This window comes from Salmo trutta, chromosome 20, assembly GCF_901001165.1.
Source record: "Salmo trutta chromosome 20, fSalTru1.1, whole genome shotgun sequence".
Lineage (NCBI taxonomy): Eukaryota > Metazoa > Chordata > Actinopteri > Salmoniformes > Salmonidae > Salmo > Salmo trutta.
Genome location: NC_042976.1, coordinates 46,061,646 through 46,083,054, shown reverse-complemented (window position 1 = coordinate 46,083,054; position 21,409 = coordinate 46,061,646). Strand labels below are relative to the sequence as shown.

General features: G+C 43.5%; 1 protein-coding gene across 2 annotated transcripts in view; it reads left to right on the top strand.

Moving 5' to 3' along the window:
- LOC115156178 (inactive dipeptidyl peptidase 10) overlaps window positions 1-21,409 on the top strand; it is a 330,943-nt gene that overhangs the window by 253,156 nt on the left and 56,378 nt on the right. For both annotated transcript variants that reach the window (XM_029703529.1, XM_029703530.1), the window contains exons 4-5: window positions 16,428-16,522; window positions 16,670-16,744. In XM_029703529.1, the coding sequence (XP_029559389.1) occupies window positions 16,428-16,522; window positions 16,670-16,744 (170 nt within the window). The remainder of the gene's footprint in view (window positions 1-16,427; window positions 16,523-16,669; window positions 16,745-21,409) is intronic.

Genomic DNA, 21,409 nt, shown 5'->3' with positions numbered 1-21,409 from the left:
CTCGCCTTCTGGATGATAGCGGGGTGAACAGGCAGTGGCTCGGGTGGTTGTTGTCCTTGATGATCTTTTTGGCCTTCCTGTGACATCGGGTGGTGTAGGTGTCCTGGAGGGCAGGTAGTTTGCCCCCGGTGATGCGTTGTGCAGACCTCACTACCCTCTGGAGAGGCTTACGGTTGTGGACGGAGCAGTTGCCGTACCAGGCGGTGATACAGCCCGACAGGATACTCTCGATTGTGCATCTGTAAAAGTTTCTGAGTGCTGTCTGTGTGGGTGGATCATTTCAGTTTGTCCGTGATGTGTACGCCGAGGAACTTAAAACTTTCCACCTTCTCCACTACTGTCCCGTTGATGTGGATAGGGGGCTGCTCCCTCTACTGTGTCCAGAAGTCCACGATCATCTCCTTTGTTTTGTAGACATTGAGTGTGAGGTTATTTTCCTGACACCACACACCGAGGACCCTCACTTCCTCCCTGTAGGCCATCTCGTCGTTGTTGGTAATCAAGCCTACTGCTGTAGTGTCGTCTGCAAACTTGATGATTTAGTTGCAGGCGTGCATGGCCACGCAGTCATGGGTGAACAGGGAGTACAGGAGAGGGCTGAGAACGCACCCTTGTGGGGCCCCAGTGTTGAGGATCAGTGGGGTGGAGATGTTGTTACCTAACCTCACCACCTGGGGGCGGCCAGTCAGGAAGTCCAGGACCCAGTTGCACAGGGCGGGGACGAGACCCAGGATCTCGAGCTTAATGACGAGTTTGGAGGGTACTATGGTGTTAAATGCTGAGCTGTAGTTGATGAACAGCATTCTTACATAGGTATTCCTCTTGTCCAGATGGGTTAGGGCAGTGTGCAGTGTGATTGTGATTGCGTCGTCTGTGGACCTATTGGGGCAGTTAGCAAATTGGAGTGGGTCTAGGGTGTCAGGTAGGGTGGAGGTGATGTGGTCCTTGACTAGTCTCTCAAAGCACTTTATGATGACGGAAGTGAGTGCTATGGGGTGGTAGTCATTTAGCTCAGTTACCTTAGCTTTCTTGGGAACAGGAACAATGGTGGCCCTCTTGAAGCATGTGGGAACAGCAGACTGGGATAAGGATTGATTGAATATGTCCGTAAATACACCAGCCAGCTGGTCTGCGCATGCTCTGAGGACGCGGCTAGGGATGCCGTCTGGGCCAGCAGCCTTGCGAGGGTTAACACGTTTAAATGTTTTACACATGTTGGCTGCAGTGCTGGAGAGCCAGCAGGTTTTGCTAGCGGGCCATGTCAGTGGCACTGTATTGTCCTCAAATCGAGCAAAGAAGTTGTTTAGTTTTTCTGGGAGCAAGACACCATGGCCCGCGACGGGGTTCTTTTTTCTTTTGTAGTCCGTGATCGACTGTAGACCCTGCCACATATATCTCGTGTCTGAGCCGTTGAATTGCAACTCTACTTTGTCTCTATATGTAACGCCCTGGCCATAGAGAGGGGTTTTTGTTCTTTATTTTGGTTAGGCCAGGGTGTTACATTGGGTGGGCGTTCTATGTTCATTTTTCGATGTTTTTGTATTTCTTTGTTTTGGGCCGTGTGTGGCTCCCAATCAAGCACAGCTGTAGTTCGTTGTTGCTGATTGGGAGTCACACATAAGTAGCCTGTTTTCCTTTGGGTTTTTGTGGGTGATTGTATTCTGTTAGTGTGTTTTCCTGACAGAACTGTTTCTGGTCGTTTTTGTTTCGTTTTGTATTGTGTTCGTTCAGTCAATTAAAATTCTGATGATGAACACATCCTCCGCTGCACCTTGGTCTAATTCTGACGACGGCCCTTACACTATACTGACGCTTAGTTTGTTTGATTGCCTTGCGGAGGGAATAGCTACACTTTTTGTTTTCGGTCATGTTTCCGGTCACCTTGCCCTGATTAAAAGCAATGGTTCGCACTTTCAGTTTTGCACAAATGCTGCCATCAATCCACGGTTTCTGGTTGGAGAATGTTTTAATAGACACTGTGGGTACAACATCACCGATGCACTTGCTAATAAACTCGCTCACCGAATCAGCGTATTCATCAATGTTGTTGTTCGATGCTATGCGGTACATATCCCAGTCCACGTGATCGAAGCAATCTTGAAGCATGGAATCCGATTGGTCGGACCAGCGTTGAACAGACCTGACCACGGGTGCTTCCTGTTTTAGTTTCTGTCTCTAGGCTGGGAGCAACAAAATGGAGTCGTGGTCAGCTTTTCCAAAAGGAGGGTGGGGGAGGGCTTTATATGCATCGTGGAAGTTAGAATAACAATGATCCAGGGTTTTGCCAGCCCGGGACGCGCAATCAATATGCTGGTAAAATTTTGGGAGCCTTGTTTTCAGATTAGCCTTGTTAAAATCCCCAGCTACAATAAATGCAGCCTCAGGACATGTGGTTTCCAGTTTACATAGAGTCAAATGAAGTTCTTTCAGGGCCGTCGATGTGTCTGCTTGGTGGGGAATATATACCACTGTGATTATGATCAAAGAGAATTCTCTTGGTAGATTCTTACCAGAGAGAGATGCTTGTTTCTGTCGGCGCGATGCGTGAAGAAACCTGTTACAATGGTGGCAACATTTTGTGGCTGATCTTTCAGCGGGGGACTGGGTGTATGTCCCAAAGACCTGACTGGGCCCTGCACCACACGGTATGTTTTTGTTGTGTTTGTGTACTGAGGAACATGTAACTTGGTTCCAGAAGAAAGACCCATTTAATTTCTGTAGGTTGGGGGCTTTCATCACAGTAAGTGTTTCTTGGTGTAATGTCGTACCCAGGCTATCGCACACACAGCACATACAGTGCATACAGAGTACTCAGACCCCTTGACTTTTTTTTACATTTTGTTACATTACAGCCTTATTCTACATTTTTCCAAGTATAAAAAGAAACAGAAATATCACATTTACATAAGTATTCAGACCCTTTACTCATGACTTATAATATTTTTTATTATTTATTACAGAAAAAACACAACGAAGGCGTAACATTAAAGTATTAGAACATTAGGGACAAACAATACAGCATTAAGACACTATCAAACATGTATCAGTCTTTCCGCAACCGAACGGTCCTTATGTGTGAGGGTGCGTGTGCATGATAGTGATATAAAATATATGTCGTAGGGTCCTTTTTCATGATCACAATCTTGTGAAACCCGAACCCTCCATAATCCCCCCACAGTTCCCCAATAGCTGTCCCTCAACCAATCGAGACCCCTCCAACAGTCCTCCCCCGGAAGAAAAAAATTAAAAATACAATTAATTCCATTCCCCACCCCCAAGAACCCCCCAATGCACCAACAACCAAGAGAATGAACTAAAGAGAAAAAAGGAAAAGACAGAAGAAAACAGCAAACAACAATGCAAAAAAATACATTTAAAACAAAGGACATCAAGGACAACTGAAATCATAACAGCAATGCCTAGTTTATATGTTTGTGTGCATGTCTGGCACTATTACATGTATGTGTGTGTTCTTGTATGTGTTTATTTGAATGAGAGTGTGTGTATATGCATGTGTACAAACACCTGCACGGCATCAGCCTCAAGCAAACCGTTATTAGTTGTAAAAACACTGCCCCTCCACTTAGTGTCATTCAAATGTACTTTTATTATTTTTTATTTAGACTTTTTTTTCCTTTATCTTTTGACCATCATTCTCTTACTCATTACTTTGTTGAAGCAGCTTTGGCAGCGATTACAGCCTTGTCTTCTTGGGTATGACACTAAAAGCTTGGCACACCTGTATTTGGAGTTTCTCCCATTCTTCTCTGCACATCCTCTCACGCTCTGTCAGGTTGGATGGGGAGCGTAGCTGCACAGCTATTTTCAGGTCTCCAGAGATGTTCAATCGGGTTCAACTCCGGCCTCTGGCTAGGCCACTCAAGGACATTCAGAGACTTGTCCAGAAGCCACTCGTGCATTGTCTTGGCTGTGTGCTTACGGTCATTGTCCTGTTGGAAGGTGAACCTACACCCCAGTCTGAGGTCCTGAGCGCTCTGGGGCAGGTTTTCATCAAGGATCTCCCTGTACTTTGCTCTGTTCATCTTTCCCTCAGTCCTGACTGGTCTCCCAGTCCCTGCTGCTGAAAAACATCCCCACTGCATGATATTGCCACACCATGCTTCACCGTAGGGATAGTGCCAGGTTTCCTCCAGAGGTGACGCTGGCATTCAGGCCAAAGAGTTCAATCTTGGTTTCATCAGACCAGAGAATCTTGTTTTTCATGGTCTTTGAGTCCGTTACGTGCCTTTTTGACTTTCCACAAAATGTGGAAAAAGTCAAGGGATCTGAATACTTTCCGAATACTCTGTATAGGCCTGGGATATCAAACATTCAAAGTTAGCCTTAGTGGGAGGGACCATTTAATTCTGTAGGAGTGACCTTACTGAGTAAAGTATTTGTCATCGTCACTAAACACAGTGAAAAAGTAATTATGGCTAAACCCTGCCCGTTTCCACAATTTATCTTCCTAAAATGTGATTTTAAACGTAACCCTAACTAATGAAGGCCATGTTCGATGCGTTGGTCCACCAGACCTTCCGCACATTTGGGTGGATGTGTCTGGTAACGAGATTAGGTGTAATGTAACTAACATGACATCACTTTAGAGCATATGACATCCTTCAGCGCAACATGGCACCCTTTATAAAGCACTTTTTTATATCATAATCGACAATGGGTTATGTCACATTTGACATTGGTAATTGTCACACATGTATGCCACATTTATGAACCCTTTATAAAGCATGACAAATGGTTAGATGCTTTGTAACACATTTATGTAGTGCTTATGAAGGCTTTATAAGCTGAACATTTAAAGTGTGACCGCCATTTCTATTTTCCCATTCATAAAATATTTATAAAGCATTCATAAACATGGCTCACTTAAAGGAAATATGAACATTTTATTTCAATTTTACAGATGTAACACATAAAACAATTGCTGAGAACATCGGTGAAGAATCCTACTATTGAACTTTTTTCTGTTTCACTTTTATTGAATAGATTCAACAAAGATTCATATTCAATGCATTAAAATTAAATTACCGATTTCAGACTCACAGCTCGCAATAACTATTTTGTGAGTAAAACTAACACAGGGTGGTAAAGCTAGCTAGCATTTTCCCCTAGCAGCTAGCTAAGCCCCTGCCAATGTCAACACGTTATGTCATAAAATGAATTTAGATAACAATGGTAGCTATCTCACTATTTTAAGACTTACATTGTACTTTTTGCACATTACGAACCTATAACAACAAGACAATTTAAGAGACAGCACATCCTGACGTTCTTTCCATTTTGGTGAGAGGGCAGAGGTCATTGAAATGTCACTTCCTGGGGAACTCGTTCTTCTACAAAAATTGTAAAAAAAATATACAATTATGAGACAGAAGTAGCATGTGGCTTCCATTTTGGAAGTGATGTCACACTGACCTCGCACCTCTCACACTCTTCCTCTGCAGCCAAGATGGAAGCTACATGCTATTTCTGTGTCTTAATTTGCAGTGTTTATAAATATTTTAAATGCGCAAAAGTATGATATAAGTCTCAAAATAGTGAAATGACATTGTTAATTAAACATTTCCTAAGTTTTATAATGATTGTCATGTCCTGACCATAGAAAGCTTTTATTTTCTATGGTAGAGTAGGTCAGGGCGTGACAGGGGGTTTTGTCTAGTTTATTTATGTCTATGTTGGGGGTTTTGTCTAGTTTATGTATTTCTATGTGGGGTTCTAGTTTATGTATTTCTATGTTTTTTGGGGGGGGATGATCTCTAATTGGGGATCATATTTAAGTTGTTGTTTTTCCCACTAGGTTTTGTGGGAGATTATTTTGAGTAAGTGTATGTTGCACCTCTTCGTCACGGTTTGTTGTTTTGTTTATTAGTTTATGTGTATGTCTTGCATAGTTTCACAGTTTTAATAAAATGTGGAACGATACACACGCTGCGCCTTGGTCTCCTTCATCATACGACGAACGTGACAATGATTTTGTAACGTTTATTGACCGAGTTGGAAAACATGTTGACATTGTGGTAGTGCTTAGCTAGCTAGTTGGCTACATTAGTGAAAAATTTGGAAATGCTAGAAAGCTAGCTTTACCACCATTTGTTAATACGTTTTACTAACTAGTTAGTACGTTTTACTAAGAGCTGTTTCTTTCAGTCCGATGTGGGGAATTTAATTTGAATGGTTTGAATATTAATATTTATCAAATCCATTAAAGAAAAGTCAAACTGAAAAATGTTCTCCTGTTTCCTTTTTTCTCCTGGTTAGCATATTGTCTGAAAGGTTGATACATTGTAACTACAAAGTAATTAAATATGTCACTTCCCTTTACTTTACACTTCACTTTACTTTATTAAGTTGCTTGCTCCTTGGTAAGTACATTGTAAGTACTTGTATATCCCTTGTTAACCTCTCTTGGGGAGCGTCCCACCCAAGGTTCACACTATTCAACAGCCAGTGAAAAATCAGAGCGCCAAATTCAAAACCACAAAATGTCATAATTCAAAGTTCTCAAACATATTTGAGACTATTTTACACCATTTTAAAGATACACGTCTCCTTAATGTAACCACATTGTCCGATTTCAAAAAGGCTTTACGGCGAAAGCATAAAGTTAGATTATGTTAGGACAGTTCCAACACAAGAAAAACCACACAGCCATTTTCCTAGCAAGGACAGGCGTCACAAAAACCAGAAAACCAGCTAAAATTATGCACTAACCTTTGACGATCTTCATCAGATGACACTCCTAGGACATCATGTTACACAATACATGCATTTTTTGTTCGATCAAGTTGATATTTATATCCAAAAACAGCATTTTACATAGGCGCGTGATGTTCAGAAAATATTTTGCCTCCAATACTGCCGGTGAATGAGCACAACAATTTACAAAAATACTCATCATAAACGTTGATAAAATATTAAACTGTTATTCAAAGAATTATAGATAAACATCTCCTTTATGCAACCGCTGTGACAGATTTAAAAAAAGCTTCACGGGGAAAGCACACTTTGCAATAATCTGAGTACTGTGCTCAGAAAAAGACATCAAGCAATACAAATACACACCCTTTTGGAGTCATCTAAAATCATAAATAGCATTAGAAATATTCACTTACCTTTGATGATCTTCATCAGAAGGCACTTCCAGGAATCCCAGGTCCACAATAAATGTTGTTTTGTTCGATAAAGTCCATAATACATGTCCAAATACCTCCTTGTTGTTAGCGCGTTCAGTAAGCTACTCCAAGTGTAGGAAGAGCGGCCAAAATGTCACGACGAAAAGTCAAAAAAAGGTCTATTTACGTTCGTTCAAACATGTCAAACGTTGTATAGCATCAATCTTTAGGGCCTTTTTAACTTAGAACTTCAATAATATTCCAACCAGACGATTCCAATGTCTTGAAAAACGTTTTGGAACACAGCTACCTCTCATGTGAACGCGCGCCAATGAACTCATGTGCTTTCCTGAGTCAACAACTTCCAACTTTTTTTGTTCGCTCTCTGTTCACCATAGATGCCTCAAACAACTTTCTAACGACTGTTGACATCTAGTGGAAGCCTTAGGAAGTGCAAAATGAACCCTAAGTCACTGTGTTTTAGATAGGCAATGACTTGAAAAGACTACAAGAACCAGATTTCCCACTTCCTGGTTGGATTTTTCTCAGGTTTTTGCCTGCCATATGAGTTCTGTTATACTCACAGACATCATTCAAACAGTTTTAGAAACTTCAGAGTGTGTTCTATCCAGATCTACTAATAATATAATATGAGTAGTAGGCCGTTTAATTTGGGTATGTTTTTCATCCGGCCGTGAAAATACTGCCCCCTACCCAAGAGAGGTTAAAGCATTGTAATTACAGTGTTGGTTGTTAAATATTATTACGTTAAGTACAATGTAATTCAATTGAATCAAATCAAATCATTTTTGTCACATGCGCTGAATACAACAGGTGTAGACCTTACCGTTAAATGCATACTTACAAGCCCTTAACCAACAATGCAGTTTTAAGAAAAATAAGAGTTAAGAAAATATTTACTAAATAAAGTAAAGTAAAAAAAAAATTATAATGACACAAAATAACAATAACAGGGTGTACCGGTACCAAGTCACTGTGCGGGGGTACAGGTTGGTCGAGGTTATTTGTACATGCAGGTAGGGGTAAAGTGACTATGCATAGATAATAAACAGCCAGTAGTAGAGTAAAAACAAAAACAAAGGGGGGTCAATGCATATAGTCCGGGTAGCCATTTGATTAGCTGTTCAGCAGTCTTATGGCTTGTGGGTAGAAGCTGTTAAGACGCCTTTTGGACCTAGACTTGGCACTCCGGTACCGCTTGCCGTGCGGTAGCAGAGAGAACAATCTATGACTAGCGTGGCTGGAGTCTTTGACAATTTTTAGGGCCTTCCTTTAGGGTCTTCCTTTAGGGCCTTACTCTGACACTTAACATTAAAAGGGCTATACCTAATGTTGCCCTGTCTCCTAATTTCTTCTGGTTAGCCTATTGTCTGCAAAGGTTGTTACATTGTAACTACATAGTAATTATAAAGGTTATAACCAAATGGGTTTCACTTTACATTAAGTTGCTTGCTCCTTGGTAGGTACATGATAATTACAAGTATATCCTATGTAATTACATTGTTCTTACTTTACACTTGATTTGGTATAGCCTTTGAGCCTGGTCATAACATAGAAACAAACACATTGAAAATAACCTGTAATTAATGACAGGGTGTGCCTTGCTACAATTGTTGATACCAGCTCCTAGCCTATTTATCAACCTTGGTATTACATGCGGATTCGATGGTAGTGGCACCTTGTATGTAACAAGGTCAGATTTAGGATTGATTTATTAACATGGTTATTCACAAGTGACTTTCAAACGTGTAATTATAAAACATTAGTTACATAGTGGAACAAGAAAATGTGTAATAACATCAGTAACATCGGGGGGGTGGGGGCATTATCAAGCCGTTGATTGGATTCGGGTGTGTTGGGTGGTGGGGCACTGGTGTGCCCCCTCTGGGTCCCCGGGGCCAGGCTTGGGGGATGCTGTCGTGAGCCAAGTATTGTTAGAGCTGCTAGTAGAAAACAGCAATCCATCAAACATTCTTAATGTCAGCAGTGCTGTTGTAATTTCCTTCTTAATATGTGTGTGTGTGTGAGGGGGGGGGGACTGGGGATGTTGTATCATTGTCAATGTCTCTTATGTTCTCAAACCTGAAAACTTACAAATAAAGTATTAACATATATAGATTCCCCAACTTTTCCTGTTTTATACAACCTGGAGTTTGGCGCATGGTTCACGACAATTGGACAGCACAGTTCATCATAGTTCCATCATCAGTAAGGATTCATATACACTGCTCAAAAAAATAAAGGGAACACTTAAACAACACAATGTAACTCCAAGTCAATCACACTTCTGTGAAATCAAACTGTCCACTTAGGAAGCAACACTGATTGACAATACATTTCACATGCTGTTGTGCAAATGGAATAGACAACAGGTGGAAATTATAGGCAATTAGCAAGACACCCCCAATAAAGGAGTGGTTGTGCAGGTGGTGACCACAGACCACTTCTCAGTTCCTATGCTTCCTGGCTGATGTTTTGGTCACTTTTGAATGCTGGCGGTGCTTTCACTCTAGCGGTAGCATGAGACGGAGTCTACAACCCACACAAGTGGCTCAGGTAGTGCAGCTCATCCAGGATGGCACATCAATGCGAGCTGTGGCAAGAAGGTTTGCTGTGTCTGTCAGCGTAGTGTCCAGAGCATGGAGGCGCTACCAGGAGACAGGCCAGTACATCAGGAGACGTGGAGGAGGCCGTAGGAGGGCAACAACCCAGCAGCAGGACCGCTACCTCCGCCTTTGTGCAAGGAGGAGCAGGGGGAGCACTGCCAGAGCCCTGCAAAATGACCTCCAGCAGGCCACAAATGTGCATGTGTCTGCTCAAACGGTCAGAAACAGACTCCATGAGGGTGGTATGAGGGCCCGACGTCTACAGGTGGGGGTTGTGCTTACAGCCCAACACCGTGCAGGACGTTTGGCATTTGCCAGAGAACACCAAGATTGGCAAATTTGCCACTGGCGCCCTGTGCTCTTCACAGATGAAAGCAGGTTCACACTAAGCACGTGACAGACGTGACAGAGTCTGGAGACGCCGTGGAGAACGTTCTGCTGCCTGCAACATCCTCCAGCATGACCGGTTTGGCGGTGGGTCAGTCATGGTGTGGGGTGGCATTTCTTTGGGGGCTGCACAGCCCTCCATGTGCTCGCCAGAGGTAGCCTGACTGCCATTAGGTACCGAGATGAGATCCTCAGACCCCTTGTGAGACCATATGCTGGTGCGGTTGGCCCTGGGTTCCTCCTAATGCAAGACAATGCTAGACCTCATGTGGCTGGAGTGTGTCAGCAGTTCCTGCAAGAGGGAGGCATTGATGCTATGGACTGGCCCGCCCGTTCCCCAGACCTGAATCCAATTGAGCACATCTGGGACATCATGTCTCGCTCCATCCACCAACGCCACATTGCACCACAGACTGTCCAGGAGTTGGCGGATGCTTTACTCCAGGTCTGGGAGGAGATCCCTCAGGAGACCATCTGCCACCTCATCAGGAGCATGCCCAGGCATTGTAGGGAGGTTATACAGGCACATGGAGGCCACACACACTACTGAGCCTCATTTTCACTTGTTTTAAGGACATTACATCAAAGTTGGATCAGCCTGTAGTGTGGTTTTCCACTTTAATTTTGAGTGTGACTCCAAATCCAGACCTCCATGGGTTGATAAATTGGATTTCCATTGATTATTTTTGTGTGATTTTGTTGTCAGCACATTCAACTATGTAAAGAAAAAAGTATTTAATAAGATTATTTCTTTCATTCAGATCTAGGATGTGTTGTTTAAGTGTTCCCTTTATTTTTTTGAGCAGTATATTTCTATGACTATTTTTCAACCACTATTGTACACTTTTCTACCCTTCCAATATTTCATGGATTTAAACAACTGAATATGTCAACTTTCAGAATGAATCAAACCTCTTTTCAATTCACCAGTAGGCCTATATCTCGTGCGTAAAGGCTCTCCAAACCTGCTTTTTTTATGAAGTAGGTAGATTCATAAATACTTTCCTAACCATAAATACTCTATAAGATCACAATATTTATTTATCTTTTAAAATGAGACAAATATGCATATTTTGATGGCTTTCTTCATGATCCCTAATACTCAGAACCTGTTCTCTCTATATACCCTATTCTAGTCTGTTAAGAAAAGGTACACCGTATTTAAAGGGATGGCTTTAGATAAATGTATAGTGCACGTAAGGGAGCCACACCCAAAGAGTTTGTTAGGCACCTGCATACGGTAAGTCTCAATACCAAATCCTGAGAAGTGCTTCAATTAAAACACAGAAAAAGGGAACAGATTTCCTAAGTCTGAATCAGCCCTCTTAGGGATTACAACACTCCAAAATATACAAATATAAACAAATACTCAAACTCTGATAATGAACATTATACTGTAGGTGGTTCATTTTGGCATTTGGTTTCTTATTGTCCTTATTGGGTCCGAAGTATTTAACACTCTTGATGAAGATGAGCAAAAATTACTGTATAAAATAAATAATTTAAATACTGAGCTGTATTATATGCTAAATAAATTGGGAAATGTATTATTTTATACTAATACAATTGATCAGAGAAAGTTTTTTTCCTCAAAAAGGTAGGGATACAAATTATTGACACCCCTGTTTTAATAACGACCCTTCCTCAGTACAGAATCCTTCCAGATCCTTGTGTCACGTTCTGACCTGTAAAGGTGTGATTTGTTAGTGTTTAGTTTGGTCAGGACGTGGCAGGGGGTATTTGTTTTATGTGGTTCAGGGTGGTTGTGTGTATGTGTCCATGTAGAGAGGGGTATTTGATTTATTATTCCAGGGTTTTGGTTATTGTTCTATGTTAGTTTATTTCTATGTTCTGTCTAGTCATTTGTATTTCTATGTTTAGTTAATTGGTGTTAGGGCCTTCAGTTGGAGGCATCTGTCTATCGTTGCCTCTGATTGAAGGTCCTATAATTAGGGGTGTGTTTGTATTGCGGTTTGTGGGTAGTTGTATTCTGTTTTGTGCTTGTCACCTGACAGAACTGTTAGTGTTGTGTCTGTTAATTGTATACGTGTTTATTTTGTTTCTCCTTCTTATATATTAAAAAGAGAAGATGAGTATACACTTCCCTGTTGCGTCTTGGTCTAAACCCTACGACACCCGTGACAGAACTACCCACCACAGCCGGACCAAGCAACAGAAGAGGGAGCAGCCAAGGAAGCAGGAGGACTACAGGGAATCGTGGTCGTGGGAGGAAATCCTGGCGGGAGAAGGTCCATGGCGAAGGAACGATGAGGATCGGGAGAAGTACGTTGGGACGAGGCTAGCAAGGAAGCCTGAGAGGCAGCCCCAATAATTTTTTGCGGGGGGCACATGGGGTGGGTGGCTGGGCAAAGGATGCCCCTGAAGCCAACACCTCGTGCTTATTATGGGGAGCACATGGAGTGTAGAGCGCCGAAGTACGAAGAGGTACGCAAGATCTCGCCCATGCGCACACACAGTCTGGTGCGTGTGATCTCAGCCCCAAGCAAAGGCCGTGCTAGAGTGGGCATCCAGCCTGGAAGGAGGATGCCAGCCCAATACGTCTGGCCACCGGTATGCCTCCGAAGTCCAGGCTACAGGACACCTCCTCTACGCACGGCGACCATCAGGCCCCTGCATAGCCCAGTCCGCCCTGTACCAGCACCCCGAATGTACAGGGCTACTACTGCCATCCAGCCAGGACGGGTTGTGCAGGAGGTGAGCTCGAGACTTCCAGTACTCACCCAAGGCCCGGTGTATCCTGCTCCTCGTAGAAGCCCACAGGTGCGTGTCTCCAGTCTGACTCCTCCAAAGCCAGCACCGCACACCAGGCTTCCCTAGCGGCAGCTCAGTCCAGCTCGACCTATTCCTGCGCCACGCACAAGCCTACAGGTGCGTGTATCCAGTCTGGCTCCTCCGACGCCAGCACCAGGCTCCCAGTGCGGCAGCCCAGCCCAACTCGTCCTACTCTTGCCCCTAGCACTAGCCCTGAGGTACGTGGGCCTAGTCCGGCGTCCCCTACGCCAGCCCCACGTACCAGGATTCCAGTGCACGCGCCTCGCCCAGATGGCACAGCAACAGCATCTCGCCCAGAGTGCACAGCGACAGCGCCTAACCTCGACGACAGTGCCTCAGCCCGAGTGTCCGGCACCTATGCCCGAGAGAGAAGTGTCCCGCGGCCAGAGTCGCCCTCCAGTTCGACGCAGCCAGAGTCGCCCGTAGCGAGGATCCCAAGTCCGAGGTCGACAAAGAGAGACCTCGCCCCAGAGTCTGCAAAGAAGAGGGGTGAGCAAGTGGCGGAGCGAGGGATACGTCCCGCTCCAGAGCCACCTCCGTAGGGACTAGTATGCGGGAAGGGGGAGCGTTGCAGAGGCATCGTCGGTGACCGCCCTCCCTTCCCTCCCATATAAGCTGGGAATTTTTTTGTTTTGGGGTTTATTTTAGTATTTTCTTTTTGTTAGGTGCATCCGGGGTTTGCACCTTTGGGGGGGGGTACTGTCACGTTCTGACCTGTGGTGTTATTTGTTAGTGTTTAGTTTGGTCAGGACGTGGCAGGGGGTATTTGTTTTGTGGTTCAGGGTGGTTGTGTGTGGTTCAGGGTGGTTGTGTGTATGTGTCCATGTAGAGAGGGTTATTTGCTTTATTAGTCCAGGCTTTGGTTATTGTTCTGTTAGTTTATTTCTATGTTCTGTCTAGTCATTTGTATTTCTATGTTTGGTGTTGGGGCCTCTGATTGAAGGTCCTATAATTAGGGGTGTGTTTGGATTGTGGGTAGTTGTATTCTGTTTTGTGTTCTTCACCTGACAGAACTGTTAGTGTCGTTTCTGTTAATTGTATACGTGTTTATTTTGTTTCTCCTTCTTATATATATATAAAAAAAAAAAGATGAGTATACACTTCCCTGTTGCGTCTTGGTCATCCACACACGACACTCATTACACCTTGATATCCTTCGTCTGCGCTCAAACCACAGGTTTTCAATGGGGTTTCAAGTCCGGAGACTGAGCTGGCCATTGAAAAATGATTTTTATGGCCAATAAAGATTTTTTTTTTTGTGGATTTTGATGTGTGTTTGGGGTTATTGTCTTGCTGGAAGATCCACATGCAGCCAAGTTTCTGCTTCTTGGCAGAGGCAAAAAGGTTTTTGGCTAATATATCATGTCTTGGTACTGGGTAAAGTTCATGAAGCCATTGACAGTCAACAAGGGCCCTAGGACCAGTGGAAGCAAAATATCCCCATAACATCAAAGATCCACCACCATATTTTACAGTAGATATGAAGTTATTTTCTACTTATGCGTTCTCATTTCGACACCAAACCCACCACTTGTGTGCGTGGCCAAATAGCTCTATTTTCATGTCATCTGACCAAAGCACCAGTTCCAACCCCATACATACTAATAAATGTATGAAATAATATAATTTGAGCATACAATATAGCTCTCTATTTGAATTATTTATTTTAGTCATTTTTGCTTACCTTTATCAAGGTTGTCAATTTCAGACCCCACTGTATATGGTCGTGGTAAAAACAAATATTTCGACCAGTAGTCTTGAGGCATCAGATTACTTGTTTTAGATGATGACATTTATGTCTGTGATATGCTCACAGAGGTTATGACAGGAACAAAATATGGGGCGGGATTGGGCTGTGAGGGCCCCATCAACCATCAATCAAACCCATGGTGACAGGGCCCTGATTGGCTGTGAATGAGAATTGTTGACGGACAAATGAGACTGCTGAGAGGCGGGTATAGGTGATCAGCTCCCACTGTAGGAATCCAATATCTGCCGGGGTTGCCAGGTCTGCTGGGGTTGTCCTGTCAGTTACATAACCCCCAAATAACCTTTTGACAGAGATGAATAACTTCATTATGGGATATGTCTGAGCTTGTTTCAGCACAGAACGTTATGGACTGTCTTCCATTTTTGTTTGCATTTGATCATAACTCATATATGAATTAGTGATTAGCAATGCATGGTATCATTTGCTCAATGTGTGTGTGTCTGCCATTTGCAGTACTCCCTTGCTGGATGACATTTCAGGGTCATGTCTGCGTATGACATCACATAGCAGAAAATGCTGTGCCATTCAACAAGAACACAGGACAAAATACAAGCTACATACAAGTATTTACACACCTTGACTTTTCCACATTTGGTTGTGTTACAAAGTGGCTTTAAAATGGATTTTAGAATTTTTTTGGTCAACGATCCACACAAAATACATGTGGAAGAATAATTGTAACATTTGTAAAAAAAAAAAAAGAAGAAATACATGATTTTTTTATTAGATAAGTATTCAACCACCTGAGTCAATACATGTTAAAATCACATTTGGCAGCGATTACAGCTGTGAGTCTTTCTCAGGAACTTTTACTGTCTTCTTGGTAAGCAACTCCAGTGTAGATTTGGCCTTGTGATTTAGATCATTTTCCTATACCATCCATGCTCAAAGGGATATTGAATGTCAGCTTTTTTTTTTAACCATCTACCAATAGGTGCCCTTCTTTGCGAGGCATTGGAAAACCTCCCTGGTCTTTGTGGTTGAATCTGTGTTGGAAATGTACTGCACAACTGAGGGACCTTACAAAACAGGAGGTTGATGCCACCTTAATTGGGGAAACGGGCTTGTGGTAAAGAGTGGAGGGAGTGGAATGGTATCAATAAATGGTTTCCAGGTGTTTGATGCCATTTCATTTTCTCCATTCCAGCCATTATTATCAGCCGTTCTCCCCTCAACAGCCTCCTGTGCTATTCCACAACAAAATGTGGAAAAGTAAAGGGGTGTGAATAGTTTCTGATGGCACTGTGTGTGTTTCATTCCTTAGGCACAGAAAGCATATCCCATCAATAGAGAACATGCAGATTTTAGTATTTTATTTTTTTACTTAAGGTGACTAATTGTTTCTATACACTATTAAATTATTATTTGGCTTCATATATGTTGATCACAGTGCAGTCACACACTAATGTGTACGAATGGAGTCAGTGCCGTCATGTTACTATTGTTATTTGATTTTCCAGAGACAATGATGTGACAAGGTACTGGACATTCTGTCTTTGCTATGCTGAAGAAAAACAAGGAAATTGGGATAGAATGGAGACTTTTATTGTCAAAATTCTGGCTACAAAGCCTTATTCAAGGTACAGTTCTGGTTTTGACAGCCATCCAGCCTTGCATTCAAATGGCAACAAAGGCCTTGCAAATTCTTCTTAGTAGAAAATCGACAGAGGAATTGTTTCAGAAAGACATGGTTTTTCTTATTTGTCTCTCCTTTCATAGACTCAGAAGTGATCTACAGGAATCGCGATGGCCACGTAATCAAGTTTAACATCCTCACCAATGAGACTGAAATTGTACTGACAAACACAACATTTGTAAGTGAAAACCCTTTACCATCTGAACATGCATGCACACAGACTTACACATAAACATATACCCTGCAACTCAAAGTGACATGTTAGCAAACGGATATACCCACTTAAAAATGCTCTCACTCTCTTTTCCTCTTCTTTGTCTTGTAGGTCAATTTCAATGTTGCAAAGTATTCCGTTTCCCCGGACTTGAAATATGTGCTCTTTGCCTATGATGTTAAACAGGTAAGCTGTATTATCTTTTTACTTTAATGCTCTTAATCCCCCCACACTCCATTTGCATCTCTCTCTGTCTCTCACACATTCTATAGCGCACTATTAAATCTTACAATAAGCTCAATCTTAAAGGCATGCATACTAGACCAGTGTTTCCCAACTCATGTCCAACAGCACACATTTTTGTTGTAGCCCCAGACAACTGATTCAACTCATTGAGGGCTTGATGATTAGTTGACAAGTTGAATCAGGTGTGCTTGTCCTCCAACAAGTGTGTGCTGTTGTGGGTCCTCGAGGACTAGGGTGTATTCATTACAGAAACTTTTTACCATTCAAAACCAAATGGAAGTAGAGCTAAACAAGGGTTTCTATTGGACAAATTCAGGTAGGTCCCTCCCCATTTAGTTCCGTTTGCTTCAGTCTAAGAAACGTTTTACAACAGAATTGGCGGTATAAACACACCCCTGTAGTTGGCAAACATTGTACTAGGCTACCATACAAGCCAATACACTACAACACACACATCTTGAAGTCAGCCAACTATACAGTGGGCCTGTTGATCAAACACCCACACTCAGACCTTTTTTTATTTAAAATTGTTTCTCCTATAATCACAAGCTTTCCATCAGAAAAGTGAAGATGCAAAATGAGATACGCAAATTGGACCCTCTGTTCAGGAAGGGATCAACTATGAGGATTAGCGACAAGGAGATTAATCTTAATTTATTTGCATATTTCACATAAGGTCTTGTGTGTAATTATTTTGCTGGCTAATAATAAGCCTGTGCCCTGTGTTGTCCCTTTCTTTTGACGTGTAATGTTATGTTGTATTTCATAGATAGACAAGCTCGGAATTGATTATGAAAGATATGTATAGAGGCTGTCATTTGTTCATCATTTAATTATATGTTCACAGTATATGTTTAGGCATCTACTGTATGAACAAAATCTATGGGCCCTTGGGAAATTGTTCAGTTGAACAAACAGGGCAATACCGGTACAGTATGTTGGAATGAAAATAAAGCACAGAATAACGTTGTGGCATTTGAACAAGTATGTCCACATCAACTGGTGTAGATTGAAGTTTTTGACAGAGTTTCCCCCTGGAAATCTCTGGAAGTCTCACCTACAGTAGCTCTAAGATTACACGCCTTTATCTCATTACTGAGGTATCCAAGAGCGATTAAGCTTTATAAACACTCGTAATCTCTGTGTCAATCGTGACAATAGGATATGTTTTCTTTGCTGGTAAACATCTTGTAATGCTCTTCCAGGTTTTAAATCCTCCAGGTCTATGTTGATCCAATGCATTGTGTTTGCAATAATAATTAGAGAATAGCTTCAAGCTAATCAGTTTTGAGTAGGTCGTACCCAATGATGTATATAAACCCTGGATTGTTGATGCTATGTATTGGCCTTTGAGAGGCTTTGAAGCTACTGGTCGGCTATATTGGCACTCCCCAGAAGGAGCAGTCCGACATAGGATTTAATGGAATCAATTAAATGTTCCAAGGACAAAATTACTTGTATTTAAGTATTTTTGTGTTGTAGTGGGGATGGAAACATTAGTAATCTCCAAAGATGATTATTTAAGGAAAATGTTTTTAGATACTTATTCATTTAAAAATGTTCTGTTTAGCTCACATAATATAATTTAAAAGTACGCAGTAACATGTCTGTAATAAAATAAATGTGGCAAAAGCGAATGTAGACATTAATAAATGTTTATAGCTTTTCTATAGCTTCGAAAATATTTTTTACAATGGTGTATACATTAACCAAGACGGAGGCACCATGGCTTCAACACAGTGTCCCCTATCTGTCATATAGTGTAAATATGGGGTTGTACCTCACCAAACAAGGGTGTATAACCGTGATTTATGTTTTTATTTTTATTAATTTAACCTTTATTTAACTAGGCAAGTCAGTTAAGAACAAGTTCTTATTTACAATGACGGCCTACCAAAAGGCATCCTGCGGGGACGGGGGCTGGGATTAAAATAAAAAATGTAATAAAAAAATAACATAAATATAGGACAAAACATACATCACGACGAGAGACAACACTACATAAAGAGAGACCTAAGACAACAACATAGCAAGGCAGCAACACATGACAACACAACATGGTAGCAACACAACATGGTAGCAGCACAAAACATGGTACACACATTATTGGGCAGAGACAACAGCACAAAGGGCAAGAAGGTAGAGCCCACAATACATCACGCAAAGCAGCCACAACTGTCAGTAAGAGTGTCCATGATTGAGACTTTGAATGAAGAGATTGAGATAAAACTGTGCAGTTTGAGTGTTTGTTGCAGCTCGTTCCAGTCACTAGCTGCAGCAAACTGAAAAGATGAGCGACCCAGGGATGTGTGTGCTTTGGGGACCTTTAACAGAATAGGATTGGTAGAACGGGTGTTGTATGTGGAGGATGATGATGCAGTAGATATCTCAGATAGGGGGAGTGAGGCCTAAGAGGGTTTTATAATCAAGCATCAACCAGTGGGTCTTGCGACAGGTATACAGAGATGACCAGTTTACAGAGGAGTATAGTGATGTGCCCTATAAGGAGCATTGGTGGCAAATCTGAGGGCCGAATTGTAAAGAACATTTAGCCGCTCGAGAGCACCCTTACCTGCTGATCGATAAAATATGTCTCCGTAATCGAGCATGTTTAGGATGATCATCTGAATCAGGGTTAGTTTGGCAGCTGGGGTGAAACCAAGTCTATATTTAACTTTAGCCTGCAGCTTTGGTATGTGCTGAGAGAAGGACAGTGTACTGTCTAGCCATACTCCCAAGTATTTGTATGAGGTGACTACCTCAAGCTCTAAACCCTCAGAGGTAGTAATCCCACCTGTGGGTCGAGGGGCATTCTTCTTGCCAAACCACATTACTTTTGTTTTGGAGGTGTTCAGAACAATGTTAAGGGTAGAGAAAGGTTGTTGGCCACTAAGAAAGCTGTGTGTGTCACAGCTGTTAGAAGGAGCGGACCAAGATGCAGCGTTGTCGTAGTTCCACATATATATTTAACCAGTGAAACCGAATGCAACAATTAAACACTTCAAAACAACAACCGTGACGCAGGAGGATCAAATACACTCACAACGAATAATCACCCACAAGCACATGTGAAACAAACATCAACTTAAATAGGACCTCCAATTAGAGACAATGACAACCTGCTGCCTCTAATTGGAGGTCATGCCAAACAACACCAACATAGAAATGCAAAACTACAAACTGAACATAGACATACAAAAACAGACAAACACCCCCTGTCACGCCCTGACAGGGGGTGTTTGAAGGCTCTGGGCTGCAGACCGCCACTGAAGGCTCTGGGCTGCAGGCCGCCGCTGAAGGCTCTGGGCTGCAGGCCGCCGCTGAAGGTTCTGGGCTGCAGGCCGGCGCTGAAGGCTCTGGGCTGCAGGCCGGCGCTGAAGGCTCTGGGCTGCAGGCCGGCGCTGAAGGCTCTGGGCTGCAGGCCGCCGCTGATGACTCTGGGCTGCAGACCGCCGCTGATGACTCTGGGCTGCAGACCGCCGCTGATGACTCTGGGCTGCAGACCGTCGCTGGAGGCTCGGGGCTGCAGACCGTCGCTGGAGGTTCCGGACTGGGAGGTGTCGCTGGAGGCTCCGGACTGGGAGGCGTCGCTGGAGGCTCCGGACTGGGAGGCGTCGCTGGAGGCTCCGGACTGGGAGGCGTCGCTGGAGGCTCCGGACTGGGGAGCATCGCTGGAGGCTCCGGACTGAAGAGCGTTTCTGTAGGTTCCGTACTGGGGACCTTCGCTGCAGGCTCCGTGCCATGGATCATCACTACTGGTTCCGCATCATGGATTATCACTGGAGGCTTTGTGTGATGGATCAACACTGGAGGCTCCGGGCCATGGATTATCACTGGAGGATTCGTGCCATGGATCATCCCTATAAGCTCCGGGCCATGGATCATCACTGGAGGCTTCGAGCCTTGGATCATCCCTACAGGCTCCGGGCCATGGATCATCACTCGAGGCTTCGTCCCATGGATTAACACTACAGACTCCGGGCCATGGATCATCACTGGAGGCTTCATGCCATGGATTATCGCTGGAGACGGCGGACCATTGACCATCACTAGAGGCTTCCTACGGGGCGCTGGAACTGGCCTCACCAGACTGGGGAGACGCACTGCGGACCTCAAAGCAGGCACCGGCCTTACCGGGCTATGGAGGCATACTGGAGGAAGAGTGCGCGGAGCAGGCACAGGGAACACTGGGCCTTGGAGGCGCACTGGAGGTCTGCTACGTGGGACTGGCATAGGAGGCGCCAGGCTAGTAACACGCACCTTCGGGCTAGTGCGGGGAGCAGGAACAGGACGTACTGGGCTATGGTGGCGCACTGGAGGAAGAGTGCGCGAAGCAGGCACAGGGTACACTGGGTCTTGGAGGTGCACTGGAGGTCTGGAGTGCAAGGCCTGCACAACCTGCCCTGGCTGAATGCTCAACTCCGCTCGATAACTGCGGGGTGCAGGCACAGTTCGCACTGGCCTTTGAATGCGCCCTCACGACACAATGCGCTTCACCGCAAAATACGGTGTCTGCTCCATCACTTGCTCTCCACAGTAAGCACGGGAAGTTGTCTCAGGATTCCATCCTGACTCTGCCCAACTCCCCTTGTGTCCATCCCCCCT